Source organism: Eleutherodactylus coqui, chromosome 8 (genome assembly GCF_035609145.1).
Source record: "Eleutherodactylus coqui strain aEleCoq1 chromosome 8, aEleCoq1.hap1, whole genome shotgun sequence".
Classification (NCBI taxonomy): Eukaryota; Metazoa; Chordata; class Amphibia; order Anura; family Eleutherodactylidae; genus Eleutherodactylus; species Eleutherodactylus coqui.
In genome coordinates, this window is record NC_089844.1 from 81,023,293 (window position 1) to 81,047,438 (window position 24,146).

At 47.3% G+C, this 24,146-nt stretch overlaps 1 protein-coding gene across 2 annotated transcripts in view; it reads left to right on the forward strand.

Moving 5' to 3' along the window:
* Positions 1-24,146, forward strand: part of TTC21B (tetratricopeptide repeat domain 21B) — an 86,651-nt gene that overhangs the window by 31,478 nt on the left and 31,027 nt on the right. For both annotated transcript variants that reach the window (XM_066575922.1, XM_066575923.1), the window contains exons 15-21: positions 8,148-8,386; positions 11,703-11,775; positions 13,426-13,536; positions 13,600-13,738; positions 15,914-16,020; positions 18,843-19,031; positions 22,131-22,241. In XM_066575922.1, coding sequence (XP_066432019.1) covers positions 8,148-8,386; positions 11,703-11,775; positions 13,426-13,536; positions 13,600-13,738; positions 15,914-16,020; positions 18,843-19,031; positions 22,131-22,241 — 969 coding nt within the window. The remainder of the gene's footprint in view (positions 1-8,147; positions 8,387-11,702; positions 11,776-13,425; positions 13,537-13,599; positions 13,739-15,913; positions 16,021-18,842; positions 19,032-22,130; positions 22,242-24,146) is intronic.

Here is a 24,146-nt window from a genome sequence, read left to right on the forward strand (position 1 = left end):
CGCACTGTCTGACGGTGACGCGTAGGGGGCAGCACTGCTGGAGTAGTCGACGCAAGGGCAGGCTGTGGCTCCCAGGACAAAGACACCCCCGCTTGGGACTATGGAGCATTCCGGCGCCATACGGACAGACCGCACAGCCAAGCTTTGAACACATACCTTAAGGAGCATCAGGACGTCGGCGGTGGCAACGGCGGGGGCAGCGGCAGCGGCGACGGCAGCGGCGATAGCAGCAGCAAAGGCGGCGGCAGCGGCAGCTCTCCCGGCCAGGGATAGAAGCTTGCGTGTCGCAGGACGCCGGGACGCCGGCCGGCAGGCCACCTCCGGGCACGGCGCTCCGGGGGGCGGAGCGCCGTCGTCACGGCCGGAAAGCGTCACTTCCGGGTCGCGGGGACGCTTCCGGGGCAGGCCACGCCCCCTCCGACCGGGGTGAGTGTAAAAAGACCGCCGGACAGAGGAATGGCCACGCTCTGGGACACTTCATTGGTCTACACCTCTGAGCCCAGCACCTGCAGCTCGCCTGAAGCACACAGCAGCCTTCCAGCCGTTCAGCCCTGCAGTCCTGCAGTTTCCCTCTGCAGTTTCCTTCTGCAACGGAGAAAGCACCCGGACAGCAGCAGCACCTCCTGTCTCGGGCACCAGCAGCAGTAGCAACTCCGCAGCAGTCCCTGCCACAGCACCTGCCGGGTCACCAACGCCGCGAGATCGTATGGTACACCAGCGTCGACTTCCGACAGCATCCAAGCGTCAGGACCAGAGGCTCCAGCTGGACCGGGGGAACCGCAGAAACAGATGCTAGACCGGGTAAGCCCTGCCCAAGGCAGCACTTTGCGGTGTTCTCCCCTCGCCCTCCCCATCCCCCCTGCAGGCATTCCTGTAACGGTACTCAGCTTTCCCGCTACCTGGGAATTGTTTTCTGTTGCCATGTCTGACCCTAGATCAGAGGGTTCCAGCTCGGCCAAGGGGAGGGTGAAGCATTACGCTTGCACTACCTCAGCGGTAAGTTCGCTTGCGGTCAAGTCGACCCCCGCTGCACTAGATGTGCCGCGGTGCGCGCAGCCCAGGGTCCCCGGTGCCCCCCGCCGCCCCTGTGGAGCCAGGGCCCGAACCCCAACGGGCGAGGTCCCTGGCCGCTGCCGTTTTCTGGCTTGGCCATATCCTCTGCGGCAATGTTACGCCGGTTAGAGCCCAGCTCAGACGCGTCCTCCTCGGAATATGCACGAGAGAGGGCACACAAAAGGAAGAGGTCCCTTAGCAGCGAGGACACTCCCCATAGAGCGCGCCACACCGGGAGGTCGTCTGGACCCTCAAAGTCCAGACGATCCAGGGACTCTCATGGCTCTCATGGTCCAGGGAGTCCGTGCATGCTTATCATAGATCAAGGCATTTTTTTCACGGTCCCGGTATTCTGCGAGACCAGCCCGGGCTCGCGATGAGTCCCCTCGAGCATCTTGCTCATGGGCGCCCCAGGACACGGCCCAAACGGCAGGCAAGGGCAGTGGGTCTGAAGACTACGACCACTCTGCAGGCTCGTCAGTTTTGGAACTAGACGAGGAACAGGTGTCGCGCCTAGCCAGCCTAATGTACGGCCTGGTAATATCCATAAGGGAAACCCTCCAAGTAATGGAGGAAACAGTCCAGACGCCTCCTTCCGCGGTGTCATTTAGACGGCAGAAGGAGATCACGACAGGTCTTCCCAGACCATCCGGATTTTTCGGAGGTTCTTAATAAGGGATGGCAGAACCCGGATAAGAAATTTAGGCAACCCGGGAAGACTTGGGAAAGTACATACCCATTCCCAGGGGGCCTGAAAAAGGGGTTGGGCGGTACCTCCGGTAGTTGACTCGCCAGTGTCGTGACTGTCTAGAAGCACAGCACTGCCAACAGCCAAGGTAGCAATGCTGGCTAATCCTCAAGACAGGAAGCTGGATGCGTGGGTAAAACCGTGTTTTAAGCCACAGGCACCGCCTTACAGCCGAATTTTGCGACCGCATGGGTCAGCAAGGCATCCATAGCCTGGGCCAAGCAGCTACGGAGAGACAGTGTAGCAGGCGCTCCACCAAATGAGTTGCTCGAACTGACAAACAACGTCATACAGGCAAACAAATTTGTATGCACAGCAGAGCTAGGCGCAGCCAAGTTCGGTGCCCGGCCATCCGCCGCATCGGTGACGGCAAGGAGAACTCTCTGGCTGAAAAAAAAAAAAAAAAAAAAAAAAAAAAAAAAAAAAGAAAGCTGGTCAGCAGATACAGCATCCAAGATGGCCCTAACAAAATGGCCATTCGAAGGAAACAGGCTGTTTGGACCTAAACTAGATGACATGGTAAAGGGCGCTACAGGCGGCAAGAGCACGTCGTTACCACAAATGCCGGCAAGAAAGGAGAAGGTTCCACTAAAAAGGAAACCGTTCTTTCTTTTAGATCCTTTCGGCGTTTTTTTCATCCCACCCAGGGTCAGGGCAGTGGTCCCAGTCTACAAGAACCCCGACAGACGCAAAGAGGGGCCCCTCTTTCAAAACAAGGCAAACATGGCGATCCCGACCCGGAATATCTAAAACAGCGGGATCAAAAGAGCGCGGCACGAGATGCTGCCCCCACCCAGTGTCACCAGAGTGGGGGGGGGGGCAGGCTCTCCCAATTGCGAGAGACATAGGGGAGGCGCGTGAGTAACAAGTGGGTGCAGGAAATTGTGACATCCGGTTACGCAATCGAATTCACGACTCCCCCACGGAATTCGTTCTGCAGGTCCAGAGTGCCTACCACCCTGGAAGGAGTAGCCAACCTACAGCAGGCAGTGTGGAACCTTCTGGCACAGGGGGTTGTGAAACCGATACCGGAGGCACAAGAGAGGCAAGGGTTCTATTTGAATCTTTTTCTTGTACCCAAAAAGGACGGCAGAGTGAGGCCGGTGCTGGATTTAAGGAGGTTGAGCCAATTCATCAGAACAAAACATTTCCGGATAGAGTCAATCAAGTCCGTGATAACCTCCATGCAACCGGGCGAATTTCTGTCCTCAATAGATATCAAGGACGCTTATCTCCATATCCCGATTCGGGAAACGCATAAAAAATTCCTTCGTTTCGAAACACAGGGAAGGTTTTTTCAGTTTACGGCGCTGCCATTCGGCCTGTCTACCTCTCCAAGGGTCTTTACGAAGGTACTAGCAGCAGTGATGGCGCCACTCCATGCGGAAGGTATATCAGCCATTCCATACCTGGACGATATACTAATAAAGGCACCGTCGTGGGACGGCAACAGCGTACACGTCACGAGGAAGATTCTAGAAGAATTCGGCTGGATAGTGAACCGCGAAAAATCATGCCTAATACCGACACAACACTTGGAGTTTTGGGCATGATATTCGATACCAGCCAGCACCAGGTCCGGCTACCTCAAGCAAAGGTAGACAAGCTCCGGCAGGGGGTCCGGTCCCTAACACAGGGGAAACCGTTAACCCTCAGACACTGCATGGCTATCCTGGGCCAGATGGTGGCAGCATTCGAGGCGGTTCCGTTCGCCCAGTTTCCAGTCAAGGAAACTACAACACTTGATATTGTCACGCCGGAATGGGTTCCGGATGACCCTGGAACAGCGAATCCAGATAACCCCTCAAGGCCAAAGGTCACTGAAGTGGTGGCTGGAACCTGGGAGGCTTCAGGCGGGATGGCCTTTGGGCACAAGTCGCTGGACAGTAGTGACGACGGACGCCAGCCTTTCAGGTTGGGGCGGAACACTAGGGGATCAGTCTGTTCAAGGAGTGTGGTCTCAAAAAGAGACAAGGCTACATATAAACATCCTAGAGTTGCGGGCCATCTACTTGACTCTCCGACACTTCGGGCCCAATCTCAAGAAAAAATGTACGTATTCAGATGGACAACACCATAGCGGTGGCCTATGTCAACCGACAAGGAGGAACACGGAGCGTGTCGGTAATGAGCGAGGCAGCAGGCATACTAACGTGGGCGGAGAAGCATCTGAGCTCGATTTCCGCAGTCTACATTCCCGGAATAGAGAAAACTGGGTGGCGAATTACCTAAGCCGAGAAACAGTGGATCCCGGCGATTGGGGGCTGCACCCAGAAGTATTTCGGACGATATGCCGGAAGTGGGGCACGCCAGACGTGCACCTCAGGGCGTCCCGACTAAATTACAGGCTACGCCCATTTATGTCCCGAGCACGGGATCCACAAGCAGCGGCAACGAATGCGCTAACCATTTCGTGGGAGGAGTACAAGCTCCTATACGTATTTCCACCCGTTTCTCTCATACCGAGGATCCTAGGGAAAATCAAGCAGGAAGGATGATCAGCAGTATTAATAGCACCAGACTGGCCAAGAAGAAGCTGGTACGCGACCATCATAGAAATACTGTTCGACACACCGTGGCATCCTCCAGAGCAAAGAGACCTGCTATCCCAGGGGCCTTTTTTTCTACATCCAAATTCCAAGTCTCTACATTTGACGGCTTGGCCGTTGAGACCGAGGTGTGGAGGAGGAAAGGTTATTCGGAGAAGGTTATCCAGACTATGATACGGGTCAGAAAACCAGCCTCATCGGCAGTTTATTATAGAGTCTGAGAAGCGCTTCTTCACCTGTGTGAGGAGGGGCGGGTACAACCGATGCAATTGTCGGTGGCCAGAATTCTTGCATCCTTACAATCAGGCCTCGAGGTAGGATTGAGGGTAGGCTCGTTAAGGGGACAGGTGTCGGCATTAACGGTGCTGTTCCAAAAACCAATCGCAAAGAGGATGGCAGTACGTACATTCCTGCAAGGAGTCGCCCATACGACACCCCCGTTTAAACCCCCGGTCCAAACTTGGGACCTTAATTTCGTGTTAGACACTATGACGGGCCAGCCGTTCGAGCAGCTGAAGGAGATTCCTATGCGACTACTGACCTGGAAGATGGTATTCCTCGTCGCCATTACGGCAATCCGTAGGGTCTCGGAGCTGGCGGCTTTGGCTATGCAGGCGCCATATATGACCGTCCACCAGGACAAAGTGGTGCTGAGGCCATCACCCAAGTTTCTACCAAGGGTGGTATCACAGTTTCATACTAATGAAGAAAATTGTCTTGCCTTCTCTTTGTCCAGATCCAGTACACAAAGAGGAAAAAATGCTGCACCACCTGGACATAGTAAGGGCGCTGAGGATCTATGTGAAAAGTACAAAGGCGCTTCGTAGGACCGACACCCTCTTCGTTATTCCGGAGGGGACCCGAAGGGGCTTGGCAGCCTCAAGTCACCCTACCCAAATGGATAGGGTCCCTGATAACAGAGACATATCGCACCTCAGGGCGCTCGCCGCCATTTCGGGTTACGGCCCACTCCACACGGGCGGTAGGGGCTTACCGGGCAGTCCGTCACGGAGCCTCAGCCCTTCAGGAGGGTAAGGCAGCCACCTGGACTTCCTTACATATGTTCTCAAAATCTTATAAGGTCCACACAGCTGCATCATCTGACGCCGCTCTTGGCCGGAAGATCTTGCAGGCGGCGGTCGTTGACCGCACAGCCGAACTTTGAATGCCCACCCAATATATTGTTTTCGGGACTGCTTGTGGACGTCCCATGGTCTAGGCTGTGGCCCCCAATGATACGGACGAGAAACAGATATTTTTGGTATAACTTACCGTAAAATCTCTTTCTCGTCGCGTTCATTGGGGGCCACAGCACCCACCCCTTATTTATTTAGGCGGTTGCTGGAACTTTCTGTTCTTCGGTCATGGTTCGGCAGAAAATTGTGCCAAAGAGTTCGTTTTGGTATGTATAAAACATAATATGTATAATTTGACTCCCACTGGCTTCCTACTGCTTGCAGACAGACTAATTAGCTGAGTGCCTGCAGGGGGGATATAGCCAGGTAGGGAGGAGCTAACACTTTTTTGCTTAGTGTCGCCTCCTAGGGCAGTGGCTATATCCCATGGTCTAGGCTGTGGCCCCCAATGAACGCGACGAGAAAGAGATTTTACGGTAAGTTATACCAAAAATATCTGTTTTTAGAGAACTACCGGCTTCGTTTTCCTTTTGGAGATACTTTATGCTACTACTATGTTGCCGCTTGGGTCTGGGCGGTGAAGTCGGTCTCTCACCTGGCTGAAGTTAAAGGATTGTGCAGGAGCAGACATTCATGTGGGAAGCAGCCACTGCAGCAAGTGTATGAACTTTTTCTTTATGGTCAACATTAGTTTGACTCTGACCCACCAGTCATGGTACCCCCACTTCCTATTCGAACGCTCCCTCCTTATTTCCTTACTTAAAGGAAGGCAATGCTGGAGGCCAAGGCTATGTCTCAGAGAGAAAGTTGAGTATTTTGCCCTCTATGTAAGCATTAGGGGTTGAGATCATTCCCTTCTATTCTTATCTTACTCCTCCCACATCACTTCCACCTGCACCATTCCCTTAAGGCTCACTGCACTGTATCCCCCCCACCAGCTTTTATTAGGGTCCCAAGACATACTCTTTAGGCTTCTTCTTCCTTTTTTCTCCGTAGCAGGTAAACCTTGCCTGGTAGCTTGCTTCTCGCCTCCCTGCTCCTCCTGCAGTGCCCATAAACAAGCGCTATACTGACTACTAGACAGTCTTTTGGGCATCATGTCTGCCTCCAGAACTGAAGGCTCCAGTCGGGGTCCAGGTAGAGCCATGCAATTTGCCCGCGCTTCAGCACCGTCAATAACCTCCTGCTGGACTTTATGGCTTATGTCCTGGGCCGCAGATACCGCTTTTAGGTGGTCATTAATAGGTCTGCCTTTTGTTGGCTCGCGCCTCTTTGATACCAGACTGAGCAGGATTGTTTCTGAGACAACTGATGGTAAGAGTTCTCATTTACCACGAGACGGGAGAGATTTTACGGTAAGTACAAACATCTTGTTTTTCTTGGGGGCAGAGTGCTGGAATAGGGGACCTGGCGAGTATAAAAAGCAGCTCCTCGGACTCCCCGTTCCCTCACCTTTTTTGAGCCCTATAAAATAGTTGATGGGGCTCAGAGGTGCTGACATTTATCCTTTAACAGTGTAGAGCTCCATGTAGATTATCTTGGGGGTTTGGTTACAGATCCAAGAAGGAATTTTAGTGTCTTGAGTTTAAACGATGTGTGATCAAGGGTGCAAGAAGTCTGGAATTTGTCCATCTGCCCCATAGTTTAAGAAATGTTGCCTCCTGATCTTTTGTTCTTAATTAGGGGTAGGAAAAATGAACAGATCTTATCTAATTGGAGAGAGTGTGGGGCTAGAGGGGCTAATCAGAGTTTAGCCAAGAATGCCAGATTTGTGAGTGCATGTGAAAATTCAACCTTTTCGCATACCAGTAATTCATTAAAGTGACTCTCTGGCTTTAGAACACAACTCTGTCTTGTGACCAGAGGGGGATACATTACTTGCAGGTGTTCTTCTCTGCCATATTTCCGATCCACCTGTTCCAGGACCCATTTCTGGTTGTCCAAGATGACTGAAGCAGTCCTCAGACTACGTTATTCCCACAGTGCATTGGTAGCATTAGACTAACAATGCACTATACCTGCTCTCTGATTGTCCAGAGCTGCTCAAATGATAGGTAGTTCAAAAATTGCTGTAGCCATCTTGGACGGCTGAAAATGGACCCAGAACTGGCGGCAGAGATGAACTGTAGGTAATATACCCTTCTCTGCCTTGTCTCAGGATAAAATCTTGTCCTAAAACCAGGGATTAGCTTTAATAAGGACCACATTGGTGGTCCTGGACTAAAATACTGATGACCTATCCTTAGGATAAGTTATAAAAGTGCTGCGGCATTCATGTTAGTTTAATTGACTTGTGAAATTGGACCATTCCCATTGTCCTAATGATGTCCCGTCTCACTCTGACATTGACAGTGTCAGACTGAGGGACACTAGTAGCAAAGGTAATGCCCAGTTGCCAATTTGTAAAGTTCCGAGAAGAGTAACAGAGGAACGGCACAACAGTAGGTGCTCTAGGATTGTTTCATAGCATAGAAGTACTTACTAGCACAGATATGAGCGGAGAAGGTAGCAGGTCCTCCATCCTAACAAGAAGTAACATTTGTTACATTTACTGTAGGATCTGATTATATTCACTCTCCGGAAGAATTGGAGTATTTTCCTCCCAGTGAATGTCGTCATAAATCTGTATCACTGTAACCTTTGCTTTTTCCCCATATACAGCACGAAGCTGCAAAAGTGTTACAAGATGCCATCAACGAGTTCTCGGGGACACCAGAGGAGCTGCGCCTCATGATAGCCAATGCTGAACTGGCTCTGACTCACGGGGATGTGGAACAAGCTTTATCCATGCTCAGGAACGTCTCCCCGGAGCAGCCTTATTTTACCCAAACCAAGGAAAAAATGGCCGCCATTTACCTCCAGCACAGGAAAGACAAGAAGCTCTACATCAGCTGCTACAGGTGTCGTACATGAAATTGTGTCCGTCTTAGGTCTAAGTTACATAACCGCATCAGAGCATGGAGAGTTGTGTGTGCAGCGGCCACTAGGTGGGCTTTAGGGGCTCATTGCATGCTGTTATACTATGGGGTTCACTGTAGATGCTGTGTGGTCCTAAGCTTCCCTTAGTGGTTTTATCACTTAACCTCTTAAGGATCAAGCGAGCTAAATATATGGAACTTGTTCCTGCGCTTTAATCCCAGACGATAGTAGAAATACAGCGCTGGATTAAAGCTTCTGATCCTGCAATCAAACAGGAGCAGGTTCGGTTGTCAGCTATTAGTTACAACCAAGGACCTGTAGGAGAAGGGAGAAGCGTTTTTTAACCACGTCTGCCTCCTCCTTGCCCTGCTACATACCGCTTGATGAGCGTTATGTACTAAGAAGTGAAAGTTGAAGCGTGTCTTCCACTATGCGACCCGGCGATGATGTGACCGCCGTAATTCCCTGGCACAGCAGAGCTGCAGGGTCCTAGCGGATCCTGATCAGCTCTGCTAGTGACTATTGTCACTACAGGGGGATGTTTTCCCCTGTAACTGGGGCTCCTTTGGATGCGGCTCCAGCTACAGTGGAAAAGTGTCAAATTAAAAAAAAAAGACAAATGTGAATGTCCCCCTGAGATCGTATGATGTCATGGGGAACATGGATAGTAAAAAACATAATTACGAAAATAAGTAAACAAAATTTACAGAATAAAATAAAAATATATACAAAAAAAGAAAATGACCCAAAGCCAACTCCAACTAAAACTGTCGTGGTATGCGGCCAGTAATCCAAAACTATACCTGTCATATATCAAAACATCTGAAACAAAATGAACCTGTTCCCATACTTTATTTTAGCATAAATTTGCTAATAAAAAAAAAGGTAGCCGTATTAGCTACAGAAACATGTTGTGCCCTAAATCTAGGTGTGGAGTGGGTCTTCCGGACCTCAAAACATACCACTCAGCGGCGGTCCTCAAGAGGCTGTTAGACGGGCATCACCATGCTACCTCGAAACAGTGGGTTGAACTAGAAACAACATTGATTTGGCCCCACTTGTGGCTACTACCCTGGATCAAGAAGGAAGATAGACCCATGACTCTACCCCACACCCCAATGACACTGAATTGTTTAGAGACGTGGGGCAGACTGACGACCAGAAGGGACGTGACGCTTCGTAGAGGGGCTCTAACGCCCATATTTCACAATCCAGCATTCCCGCCAGGGTGGGAGAGACGGAACTTACTGGGGTGGCAGGAGAAAGAAGATACAAGGTACTGTCAGATCGTGGGCGCCGGAGGACTTCCGTCCTTCAATGACCTTCAGGCGTCCCGACCTGGACAAAAATTGCTATGGATGGAATACCTACAGCTATCCTCGTTTTGGAGGTCCCAACTGGAGTCGTGCACCTTTGGGAACCCCCCTGAACCCATTGAGGAACTGTTCCTAAGAACCCTCCCTCCAGATCGGGTCCTTTCCCGGATTTATGGAATCATCCTAGAGAGGCTTGCACCAGGCCTCCCGGGCTATACTGGGAGCTGGGGGAGGGAGCTGTCAGTAGAATTGTAGGACTCCGATTGGGAAAGAGCCTTCACGTTCGCACACAAGCTACCCCTAGCCTGCGCTGCGCAGGAGGAAAATTTCAAGCTCCTCTCCAGGTGGTACAGTTGCCCTGATCTAATTCACCGCATTTTCCCCTCAACCCCAGGGGAATGCTGGAGATGCGGGACCGAGCGTCGTACCATGCTACACCTCTGGTAGACCTGCCCACTTATTAAACCTTTCTGGAGTAAGGTGTTTGAACTGCGTCGCACTGCGCGGTAGTGGTTACCCTGCAGTTAGCACTGCTATCAATTATTCCTGGTCCATTCGCCACTATCAAAAAGGGCTGTTGTGGCACTTCCTTACTGCAGCCAGAGCGGTTATCCCGCGCCGCAATCTAGCCCCTTCCACACTGGATTTGTTCAGGAACTGAACCAACTAATGTATATGGAGGAGTTGGGCGATAAAGGATCTGATGGACCTAGGCAAGGCGCTCAAGCTTGGGCAATATGGAACGCATACTGCGACTCACCGCAATTCCAGCTGACGGTGGGATGGTGAGGAGACGGGTGTCAGAATGCAGTGGGAAGCAGGTTTTGCGTTCTAGATGAAGTTAGATGGAGTTACCTGGAGAAGGCCAAGGAGGACTCTCCCCCCACCTCTATGCGCTGGCAAAGTCTCTTTCCCCTGAGATTCCTTCTTTCTCCCTTTCATCCTTCACCCCTATCCCCCTCTTTGTTTACCCAATGTTGGTTTATATCTTTGTTGAGGAAGGCTCAACCAGTTGAGAGCCATATCACTTAAGCAGGCATAGGAAAACATCAGATGTGAGGACCTAATGCCATGCTTTAATTGTCATGTGTTAGTATCTTATCTCTTTATTATTCATAGATGGCCGCCTGTAGGGGGCCCCGAGAGAGAATCCCAGAAGACGATACGGTTCATTGAACTATTGTTGCATTTGTCTCCTATACTTAACCCATTTGCCTTGGCCCTGTGTGGCCTGATACAGACAGATGCCTTCATTTTCTTTGTTTTATACGTGTTTAACATGTAAAATCTTAATAAAAACATATTTAACATAAAAATCGCCCTTAATGTCACGGAAGAAAAATAGATCAAAAATCATTTTGGTAGCTGAAGAAGAAAATAGGGCAGTAAAACCACCACATGGGGAAAATCCCTAAAAAGTGTCTGGTGCTTTAGATACAAAACTGCCTGGTCCTTAAGGGGTTAAACGTTTTCCCCCATCCACAAAGTGGATAACGAGCTGATTGGTGTAGGTATGACCACTGGGACCTTCGCTGATCATGAGAATGGGGGTTCTTGAAGAGTGTTGGAGTGTTGGTCATGCATGCGCAGCATCGCTCCATTAATTCCAATAGGGCTGTTGTAGTTGGCCAAGTTCATGTACTTTCCTGTCTCCGCCAGTCCCACTGAAATGATTGGTGTGGTAGTGTGCATGCTTGACCAACATTTGTTTATGTATCTTTGGAACTCCCAATCTCATGGGGGTCTGGTACTCTAGATCCCTACCGAGCAGCTATTTATCTCCTACCCCTTTAATTCTGCGTCTATGTTTTTTTGAAGCTTTGTGTCAAAAAATGGAGCTTCAACCTCTGCTAAATTGTATCAAGTTTACATGTTACATCCTCACTGAAGTACACCACTAATTGGTAGCACAAAGCTTCATCTCGGAAGTGTTGAACTGCTCTGTGCCATGTGCATTAATATATATATTGTCTCTTTTCAGAGATCTGGTAGAGAAAGTGCCCAGCTCTCATACTTACCTCCTGCTCGGTGATGCCTACATGAATATTCAGGAGGTAAGTTTCATGTTTGGTGTGTTGGTTCTGTATTGCTGACCTGAGATCTACAAGATTAGTTTTCCCACTAATGACACTTATTCCCTCACATGATCGCGGGGAGTCTCACCGCTGGGACCCTCAGCGATCCTGCCATTTCTGCACTGCAGGTTCACTATGTGAATGGAATCGTGGTCTGCATGCATGACAACTGCACCATTCACTTGTATGTGATGGCGAGAAATTGATGCTGTCAGCAACCTCCCTCCATCTCCTAGAAGTGAATGGAGTGGTAGTCATGTATGTGAACCACCACTCCTTTCACACAGTGAATTCAGGGTGCAGAGTTGCTGGGATTAAGGGGGGTGCCAGCATATTCATGCCCCTCAGTGATCACATTTTTATCTAGTTCTTGTGGACAAAGGATAGAGGTCCTCTTTAAGCACAGCCATGATAACTGTAGTAACTACCTATGCATCTGCATGTCTCTCACATAACTAGAACTGATTCTTATGTAGTGGAAGTAAACTATGAAGTTTCCGAATGAATGACAGCCAGTAGAGATCTTAAAAACAGTGAGGAATTGATAGAAAGTACACCATCACTCCAGAAGTATTGTCTTATTAGCATGTCATGTCCTAAACCATGCTATATAAGATGCAGACCCTTGGAGGTGTCAGCCATGAACCAGTGGGTGTGATTTGGTGCTCGAGCGCTGCGGCTCAGCCAATCAATGCAGCGCTCAATAAACCAATCAGAGCCATCACTTCCTGGAGGCGGGGCTTACGAACCCCATTACCAGAAAGCGATCTTCTGTCTGTGGCTGCAAGCAAGCTGCCGGAACGCCACAAACATGCGGGACGGACCTGTACCGTGCTAGGTACGTAGCACACAGACTTTTTACTGCGATTTACTGTAGTGTTTTGAACACCATGGTAATTATGGAATAACGCTTCCATTGATTTTAATGGGAGCCTTGCAGACATGCGCTCGAACACTATTTTCGAGCACTGTCTGCTCTATTTTTGCGTTTAGCGCACCGCATCAATGATGGGGTGTGCTAAAGCCGCTGTCTGAGGAAGAAACGCTGCCTCTGAAAGCTTAAAGTAAAATCGCAGCAAAGCGCCTTGATTGAAATTGCGGTGCTCTGCCCCTGTTAGAACACACACCCCCTCCCAAAAATAAGATCCTGTCTCTGTTGGGGTCTTATTTTCGGGGAAACACAGTATTGCCCTATTGAAGCATAAAACTTTCACTTTAAATCACTGGAATGCCCCTGTAAGTACAGCAGAGGTTCCGTTATGGTCTTGGGATGTGTTATGTGGCAATACTCTGAGCATGCACACAACCTTGTTTAAAAAAAAAACAAAACACCATGTGTGCGTGTGGCAACTTTGCGGGGCCACAGCACTGGTATGGGACACCTGGTGAGTAGGGAACGCAGCTCCCCGGACTCCCCGTTTTCTCATTTTTTGAGCCCCATAAACTACGTCCAAGATGATGACAGGTTCCCTTTAGGTTGTAAGTCTATTTGCAGCCCAGTGGTTAACCGTAAAATTGGAGAGTTGCCCTTTACAATGTAATAGCAGCTTTATGAAAAAGTCTTGATTCTCCTGTCCTCTTGTATCATTTTCACTGCATGTTTTACAGTCCAGGATTTTTTCCTAATAGCCTGAAACAGCCATCGAGATCTATGAGCAGGCTTTGAAGAAGAGCCCTAAAGATGGAGCACTCGCCAGCAAGATTGGAAAGGCCTTGATCAAGACTCATAACTATACCAAGGTGCGTGTCTCTGCTCTTTTCCTGGTAAACCGTATGAGATACTACTATTTCTGTTTTTACTAGGCGATCAGCTACTATGAAACCGCCCTGAAAAGCGGTCAGCAGAACTTCCTCCGCTATGATTTGGCAGAACTCTTACTTAAACTCAAGCAATACGAAAAAGCAGAGACGGTCCTTCAGCAGGCGCTCGATCATGAGATGGGTACGTGGGGGACTTTTGTGTAGGCATGAAAAGTGAGGCTACAGGCCATACATATGATGTAATTACATCAGCCAATCTCTGGCCTCAGCAATCTCAAGCCATACTTGCTAGCATCATTGCTGAAGCCGTGGATTGGCCCAAGGAGTCGGGTGGATGGACAAGACATCCTTGCTTAGAAAAAAAATAAGCAAAGATACCGCTTACGATACCAAATTTTATTTTTTTGCTTTACAAAAAAGATCAAATTTCAAAAATTCTCTTGCCACCTTCTGACCACCATAACTTTTTTTATTTTTCCATCCATGCAGCTATGTGAAGGCTTGTTTTTGCAGAACAACTTGTGATCTCTGTTGGTACTATTTCAGGGTACATACAACATTTTGATATTTTCATTACTTTTTTTTTCTTGGAGTTACACATTTTGGCATTGAGTATTTTTTTCTCTCAGCAGTGTTCACAGTGCCTGATGTGCATATGTTTATATAGTTTAGCTTTTTTCATTATTGGAATATAATTTTTTTAAACGTCTAGTATTTTTGTAATTATTAAATGTTATTTTTCAGTTTTTAGTGATTATTTGATTGCTTATACGGTATGCTGCAATACTTTAGTATAGCAATATATTGTATTTATTCAGGCATTCTATTAAAATGTGCCACAGGTACATCTTAGTAGATAGAAATGCATGGAAGCTATAGGGTTTCATTGCTGGACTAATAAATCCTTAACCCTCTCCTGTCCGATTCCAAATTGGTAGTATAATAGGTTTTAACGAGTTTGGAGAAAAAAACCAAGACTGACACCAGCCTCCGACTGGAGGGGGAAGCCTGCTCTTCATAAGAAGGCAGAGAGATAAAATAATGAGTTTTTCCCATGAGAACAAAGCATGAGGGTAGATAGAAGAAACTTGGACATGCAAGCATACAACATTGAACACTTAACTATTTAGCTGCTGCTTGTACTAGCAGGGTGCTATATCTCTTGCCCAGTCTAGGGGACTTAATACATATGTTCCCTTATCCCTCTTACAAGCTTTCACAAGGCCCTAGGCTGTCATGACACCCTAATGGCACCCTGCTAGATCATCACAGGGTAACCATTTGGAACACTTGAAATTGCCACTGGGTCATTTAAATGCTGCTGTCAGATTTGACTGTGATACTTGCATGGTTAAAAGCCATGATTTATGTTCTCTTCAATTGCATCTCTTGCAGTCTGTTGTCAACTGTCGGAGACAGCTGGCACCCATGGTGTATGGAGCTCCTGAGCCCACCCCATACAAAGTCTGGGCACATTCTACATACGTGTACGGTGGATGTCGCTAACATGCAGACATTCTGAGGACACCTCTTATTATGACGTAGCTTCATAGTAATATATTCGGGTCACATGCCCAGAGTATTCAAATCTAATCTAAAAATGCCCCTTCTACAGTACTTGGATTTGGCATTGAATTTTGCCCTTAAAGGGAACTTGGCACGTCCCCACAGCTCCATAAACTAAGTTAAGGTGTTAGAGGACGTGACAGGGACACCTGTGAGGTACTTTTTATACTTACGCACTCCCGTGATCCAACGATGTTCCCCTCTGAAGTTGATGTTCGGCACTAAAATCTGGCTCTATTCATAGTTTCGTGCGCTTGCTTTTACCCAAGTCTATGGCAGAGTATGCGCACAGGACTCTGAAGAGTCGGATTTTTGTAATACACTGACTCTAGAGGGCGACACCGCTGGATCACAGGAGTGCGTGAGTATAAAAAAAACATCGCCTGGCTCCCTGTCACTTTCCCTAACAGCACCATAACTTAGTTTGTGGGGATATAGCAGGTTTTCTTTAAGTTCACACTAATCCCTCCCCTACTTTCATCCATTGCAGCGCTATTTGTTTTACCTGGGCAACATAAATATACCTAATGGTTAATGGTGGAGATCTCGGTTTTTGACAGCAAGATTAGCGATTATGTATATTGTGCAGTTCTTCCCATCACAGTTGGTGAAAAACCTGGGGAACTGAATGCTAGTAAGAACTGAGCAGTACTGCGGTACGGAGGGGCAACATTTTTTTTTTCTTTTTGCACTTGGCATAGTGTTATAATATCCAATTCTTGCCTTTTAATTCCAAGCATAAGATATCATTGTGAAGGTTAATCACGTTCATTGCTTTTATTTTCCTTAGTTAATGATTTATCGGCGCTCATGGACGACAGCCGCTATCTTGTTCTTCTTGCCAAAACGTACAGCAAGATGGATCGATCAGAAGATGCACTTGTGTCTTTGCAGAGGGTAATTGTGACATTTTATTCAATTTGTTTTACATAACTCAAGAGGTTGCCCCCCGAATGAAAGTGCCCCTAAATATACTACTTGGGCCATATTTACACAAGCGTGCGTGAATGAGAAAGGCGGACTGATATCGCACTTGTAAACCTGCGTTTTTTTCGCACATGTAAAAACCGCAAGTTTTAATAACATTTACATGCGACTGCGGTTTTATAGTATTTTTTTTTGGCTTCCTATAGCCGTGTCGCTGTGAGATAAATCGCCCATATAAATACAACCACTTAAAATAATGGTCTCTTCTCACCTGTGATCTCTGTATATCTAACAACGCACAGATATCGCACGTGAAAATCGCCCTGTAAATTCACCTTTGAGGCTGCATGAGGATTTGAATATTTTCGTTGGGAAGCATATAAAAAGATGCACACATCCCTAATAATTGCACTTTCCTTTTGGCGTCCCCAGCTGTTCATGCAGTATAGGTCCCTGCACGATTTTCCAATGCGGCTTTCCAAGAAGATGGTCAGACATGGTCAGTCACAACCCACCACCAGATCTATCTTCTATGGGAGTTTGGGCACAATCATTGATCAACCTATTACAAGATGTCAAATACACGTTCCATGCAATGCTGAGGAATCCGGGTATGAGAGAGTCGTTGACCTGCAGGAGTGCAAACTTATCTGCACATGCGCTTAGGAGCGCCAGGGACCTGAGATCTACACAGGTGAAGTGTCAGAATGCAGTATATGCTGGGAAAGTCATAGGAGTGACGGGGACCTGCACTCTGCAGCTCCCGCCAGTTACCCATGCTCTCGTTCTTAGAGACGGTGGCCACCCTCTTTGAAAAATGATTGCACCCAAACGGCCATATACCCATAGATATTAGGTCTGGCGGCTGTCTATGTGACACATGGGAGTCCTCTTGGGAAGTCTCATCGGAAAAGCCCTGCAGATGGAGCTCGTAGGTAGGTGCAATAAACAGAGATGTCTTCATCTTTTTTTAAACACTTCTAATGGAGCTGTTAACTTCATGTAAGGAGTATATTTAGGAGCACTTTCATTTGTAGGAGAACTTCTTTAAAGGGGAATTCAGGTTTTAGAAATTAAAGCTTATTCATACATGTGGTGAACACACAGATGCATGACTCGTTACCAGACACAACTTTGATAACTCTGTTATATCTTGCTTAAGGTATTTGGACATCTGAGTAGGAATCAGAAGTGTTTTTCTTTCATCTGTTAATACTTATTGGAGCTCCTTTGGTTTTAATGACATTGGATGCTCTCCGGGGTATACTATCTACTAACATCTGATACACTTCAGCTGGTATTTCCCTCCATTCATCTTGGAAACCTGTAGTGAGTTCTTTTAAAGAAGATGCATCGAGCTGTCTACAGCAGTTCAACGAGTGTCGTCATTGGATAGTTGAGCAATGAAAGAACGTTTCACTACTCCATCCTCAAATTAGATAGATGTAACTGGATGTGCAGGAGCCTGGGGAACGCCTTTTGCCTGAGTGTGTTGTGCCAACAGTTACATATGATGGAGGTTCCGTTATGGTCTGGGGATGTTTTAAATGGCATGGTATTGGTCCGTTGGTTGTAGTGGCAAGAACTATGAACACTGCGGTGTACCCTGACATCCTAGACTATAATGTGCTGGTGACAATGTGGTAATACTCTGGGAATGGTCAGCAATACTTCCAACAAGAGAACGCATCTTGTCACAAATCCAATGCTGTTGTACATCGGTTTGAGGATATGGATGTCCCACGATTGGACCGGCTGCACAGAGTCCCGACCTGAACCCTACTGAACCTTTTGGGACAAACTGGAATGCCGGGTCAGGAAATATGAGCAGCATCCATCTTTGTTGAGAGAACTCAGTAGATGTTTGCAGGATGAATGGAGGGAACTACCAGCTGAAGTGTATCAGGCAGCAGTAGAAAGTATGCCGCAGAGAGTATATGATGTCATTAGGGCCTAAGGAGGCTCCACGAAGTATTAACATATGTAAAAAATAAATAAAATATATATATATTTTTGAGTTTTTCTCAGGTGTCCAATTTCTTTTAGTAGGATGATGTATGTGTGTTCTTTCCATGGCTAGGACAAATTGGATGTAAGCAATGAAGGTTCCTATTGAATGGCATCAAGCGTAGATCTTGATAACAGAATTAAATTGATACAGAAAGTGTATTAGAAAATTGTGCAACTTTGGTAATGGTCTTGGTTTAGTAAAACTACCTAAGGGTATGCAGAAAATTCTACAGCATTTCCGTCTAAAAACATGCATTAAAATCTACACCGTAGGTACCCTACACTGCATATCTGCAGCGGATCTTAGTAGCTACATTGCTCCCCCCAACCCCTGTGCTGGGATACGCTGACGGCACCATGTAGTTCAAAGTAAGGGGGAGCGATGCAGCTACTAAAATTGGCTGCTGAAACAGCTGATTGCTGGTCAAAATCTGCATTTACAATGAGGGAACACTGAAGAATTTGCAGCATTTTTGCAGTATTTCTGCCTCCTGTGATCATACCCTAAAAGGAAAAATGAATTTGTTGCCCATAGCAACCAATCAGTGCAGTTTCTGAAACGGCTATGGTAAATTAGGAGCTAAGCTCTCATTGGTTGCTATAAACTACAGGAACAGGTTTGTAAAATGGGGCTCAAACAAGCTGAAACCAAATCGGCCTGTACTGTCTCCCATAGCTTATCATTGCCGAAGCCTGCTGCAGTCCCTTGGCTCTTGCTGATCATTGGTGGTCCCTGGCCTAAGATAGGCCATCGATGTAAAATATTCTATTTTATGACCTAGGCCCGAGAGATACAAGCCAGGGTGCTGAAGAGAGCCCAACTTGAACAGCCGGATGCCGCTCCTGCCCAAAAGTCTCTGGCTGCAGAAATCTCAGCAGAAATCGCTAGACATGCCGCCGTCCAGCGAGACTACGAAAAGGCCATCAAATTTTTTAAAGAAGCGCTAGTTTACTGTGAAACTGACAACAAGGTAAAAAGTGTTTACAAGGCAACCTGTACATGATTCTGCTTTCTGAAGGATTCCCTTAGGCTTCAGAGGTTTTGAGAATAGAGGAGCAGCTTTAACAGGCAGTGCGTTCATACAAGACCTACCTGCTTCTGTAACAGTGTCAGGACTGGCTACTTGTCAAGGCTTTCTGGGACTTTTGCTACTGTTTCCCTGAAAATGAGACCCTGTCTTATATTAATTTTTGCCCCAAAAGAGGCACACTGTCTTATTTTCAGAGGATGTCTTATACTTGCCTAGCAGGTGCTGTCCAGGTCCCTCCCGCTGGTCTCCAGACCTCCGGCGCTTTTGCCTCAGTCCTCAACAGCCAACAGAACATGGCTTCCTGAGTGACAAAAACCCCGCCACCAGGAAGTGATGTTTGGTTTGGCTGAGCTGCGGCGCTCGAGGACCTATCAATGCAGCACTCGGAAAACCAATAACCACCCGAACATCAGGGTAGGTCATACTTTTGAGGAAGCACGGTATTCATGTACTATTCTCAGGAAGGTCATCCATAGTTGATCGACGGGAGTTCATCACTTGGGATCCCCAATTATCAGCCATGCGCTGACAGCTCTGTCCACATTGCAGCAGCCTGGGTTGGTATGGAGTTGAATTCAATCAGAGATGCGCCTGCATTACCAACCGGAGCCGCTGCACTGCGGACAGAGCTGACTGTTTCCAACTCTGCCCACGATGACAGCGGGCCCAGTGATGAGCGGAGATCCCGAGCTGCGGATCAACGATAGATCATCCTGAGGTAGAATCCCCGGACAAACCCTTAATTTAATCCAGACGAAAGCATCTCTTGCCTTTCTCCTACACCTTCAGGTGTGGACTTGGTTTTTCTATTTTGGTTGATTACCTTGCTGCGCAGTTCATCAACCTCTTTACAAAATCTCATCCACATGCTGTGGAAATGTTCGGAGTGCAATTTGACTGGTGGTGCGGACTTTAGAGATGCTGTCACCAACTCTTTGCCCTCCTCTCTGAGGGTAGCATAACATAGTGAAAGGCACGCTGATTGCAGTGATGTCTGCCTATGTACAGTAGTTTGGGAGAGTTCTTTTTTTTTATTTGTCTGTAGCGGCACATACATAGTGGACTACAGGAAGTAGTCCTGGATATTCGTGAGTTCCAGGCTAGCCACACCCACCCCTCCCTCTAGCCAATGGCTGACTGCAGTCTACCTGCTACTATGCTGAGAGCTGCCAATCATTGGCTGGAGGTTAGGGTGGGTGTGGCCAACCTGCAGCTTATGAATATAGAGGAATAGTTTTCTGTATGTGGCTGCTACTAATAAAATGAAAGTTTCCCCCAAATTACATTGATTACAGGCATATTTCACAGTTTGTATCTGTGCATTAATTTCAAAAGCTGTTTTTTTTTTTTGTTTTTTTTTTAAGGCTCAATTCACTTCTGATATGGATTTTAAGAGCCTATAGATCAGTAAATCCCTATATATTAAAATGGCATTTGGGAAGTTTATCAGCCCTTTAGATATTTTACAGGAATTAAAGCAAAGTGCATCAGAAATTAGACCCCTTCCATGTTTTTTTTTTTGCAGTTTTTTAATTTAAAACCACTTTTTCTATAACAGGAGTTAGTAGAGAAACAAAAGTCTGAATTTATTACCTGGATTCTCCAGTTTTTAGAAATGCCCCATCTGTGGCTGTAAACTGCTGTTTGGGCACATGGAAGGGCTTTTGGCATGCAGATTTTGCTGGAATCCTTTTCAGCCCCCATGTAGAGTTTGCAGCCCCTGGAGTTCTAGTGCATTTGAAACTCCCAAGAACTGACCCTATTTTGCAAACTTCACCCCTCATGGAATTCATTGAGGCGTGCAGTGAGCGTTTTGACCCCACAGGCGTTTTTTGAATTATTGTTTTTTTTTCAATATTTGGATTTGAAGACGAAAATTTCCAGTAATTCGCAGTGGAGATAGACGAGCGCTTGTACTTGGCTATTGGAAGCAACCCCATTGAAATGAATGGAGCAGCGCCACGCATATGCAGCCAACGCTCCATTCAGTGTGATGTCACTGCAGGTAGGTGCTCCAGTGACCCACACAGGGACAGGCAGAGGGGGACGTGGAATCCCCATTCTTGGGATCAGTGAGACCCACACCAATCAGACTTTTATCACTTATCAGTTGTTTTTGGTACAGCCCCTTTAAGAAAAATACAAGTTATTACCATAAATAGTTCTGGAAACAAAGCAGCATTATTTTAGGTTCCAAATATGAACAGTTTTAGACATCAATTAGATGCATGGTTAGTAGAGATGAGCGAGCACACTCAGTAAAGGCAGATACTCGAGCAAGCATCGCTCTCCTCTCGAGTAACCGCATTCTCATCCGCGCAAATGCAGGGGTGCAAGGGGGGGGGGGGAGATCTCTCTCACCTCCCTTCCTTCCCGGTCCCCCCTCATTTGCTCGGACGAGTATGCAGTTACTCGATGCTTGCTTGAGTATCTGCCTTTACCGAGCGTGCTCGCTCATCTCTAATGCTTAGCCAAATTAAACTTCCCTGATGCAGAGGCCTTTTGCTGTTTCAAATGAAACGGAATTTGGACAGCAGCCTCTTCAGACGATGCGATCACCATTTATTTTTTTTAAATGTCACCAGTAGGTGGCGCTTTAGCAGATCAGATATCTATTGTGACAGACTTGCATCAGTGCAATTAAAGCTGGCTCACTGCGTTCAGCGGTAGAAAATATGGTTTTGTGAATGAAGAGTGTTGCTGAAAACCAAGGAGGACATATTAAACTGTTGTGGATTTGCATAGCTACAGCACCACCTGTCAAAAAACTTTGTGTTCATTTTTTTATTTTAAATCACTGTCAAGAAGTGGCTGTTGTCCAAATTTTGTGTCACTTGGAGTAGCAGGACGCCCTCTGGAGGCCTCTGAGTTGGGGGAAGTTTACTTTTGCTAGCTCTCAGTTGCGCTTGGAGAGAAATTACCCATATAGGCTGCTGCTCCATGTAGTTCTTCTGAACCCTAGATTGTACAAGTAGTCAGCGGACTGCTGATAGGTTTGTCTGTGAAGGGTTATTTAAAGACCATTTCTGTCTTACGTAGGTTATAATGGAGCTGGCGCATCTGTATCTCGCACAAGAGGACATTGACTCCTGCCAGCATCAGTGCGCCCTTCTACTGAAGAATGACCAACACAACGAGGCTGCTACAATGGTGAGTCAGAAATACATGCTGTATACAACACACAAGGCGGCGTTATAAGGACTCGTACTTTATCACAGACGTAGCAAGTAAAGGGGAAAAACTCGTCCAAGTCAAAGGAATATTTAAAAATCCCCTTCACACCTTGCAGAGTAATAAAAATGCTGGCTGTGATAAGTAACCTCCTCAACATACCATACCCCTTGTTGAATTTTTTGAGAAAATGCTGTATATTTAAAGGGATTGTACCACAATTGCAAATTATTCCCTATCCACAGAACAGGGATTAACTCGCTGATCAGTGGGGGGTCTCATGTCGATCTGCAGAACAGGACTCCTGGGGCCTATTCTGCCTGTCACTGGGGTGGCTTCCCCCTTCCTGCATTGACATCAACATGAAGGGAGGCCGGACCGAATACGGTTTCTAACAATTCTTAGCAATGATTGGGAATGGGAAACCAAGCCGGTTTCCTCATTTCCAACCATTAAGACTTGTTAGAAAGTCACATGGATTTGAAGGAATGCTGCCATCCAATAGGTGGCGCTGCAGAGGTATTGTTCCATCTTCCTTATTTGCTCATTTAAAGCGACCCTCTGGGCCTGGAGAAACAAAGATGGCCACACCACTGCTCTGACTACCCGATGTACACTGTGCATTAATATGCATCTGTAGTCTAAAAGACTACATCTGGTTTTATTGAATAGTGCCGCTCACTTGAGCGGTGCTGACCAGTCAGAGCAGCATGTAGTGCCTTCTGTCATCCCGTGTAAGTGCACCCTGTCGGGTACAGATGCCTGACAGGTCGTCTCAGTGATAATCATTCCTGTGCTTTTACGCTGGAATGGGCATCGCTGAGTAAATGTAAGCAGAGTGTGCCGGAGATTATTCCAGTCGGCCACCTGCCTCCATTCACAGTAAACAGGCAGTCGTTCATAAATGAATGACTGCCCCTTTACACGGCCCGATCATCATTCACTTTAAGCAGGCATAAAATTGAACAACGAACGAGACGCTAACAAATTCTCACTCGTCGCCTAGTTGGTGCATGCATTTACACTGAATGATAATCGTTGAGATTCCCGTTGGATACTACTTATCAGCCTGTGGATACGGGCCCTTGGACTACCGATGCACACCGGTGCACAGCATGCATCGCATAGCCAGAGACGTTGTGTGGCCATCTTTGTCCAGGACTGAAGGGTCGCTTTTAATGGTTTTCTATGGGTAAACATATGTGATATTGTTCACAGGACATCCAACTACCCTGTTTCTCCGAAAATAAGACGCGTCTTATATTAATTTTTGCTCCCAAATATGCGCTATGTCTTATTTTCAGGGGGTGTCTTATTTCGCCACGGCAAATCCGTCTGTGGCCGCTAATCCCTCAATTGGACAGCTTTGTGGACGAAATTTCTCAGAAATCTCGTCCACATGGGACAGCAAATCTGTCATGGCAAAGCTGGGAGAAGCCGGTGTTGTGGTGCGGATTTACTGGCCACAGAAACAGAAAAGCGTGCAGCCAGGTCGCTTCAAAACAAGCGGCTGAGTGCCGTGGGTTTTGAAGCAGCGCTTTCCCAGCGGAAATCTCGCTGTTTATCGCTGTGGCCAAACTGCGAGATTTCCGCTGGAAATACGCTCTGTGAGAACCCAGCCTTAAGAATCACACAGAGGTTGCCTGACTCACACACAGAGCCATAAAAAAATAAGGGCTGTAAAGTAACGTACCTGTCTGCAGACAGAAGTTCCTGTACCACTTGTAAGCAGGGATGGTATTGCAGCTTCCGGCCACCAGGGGGAGCTCTGCAGATCTACCTATACATCTGGAGGTAGGAGACAACGGGGATGGCAGCAGGGGACAGGCCTCTTGACTTGCCTGCACACTTTACTATGCCTTACTATCGGGGGTGCCTTATATT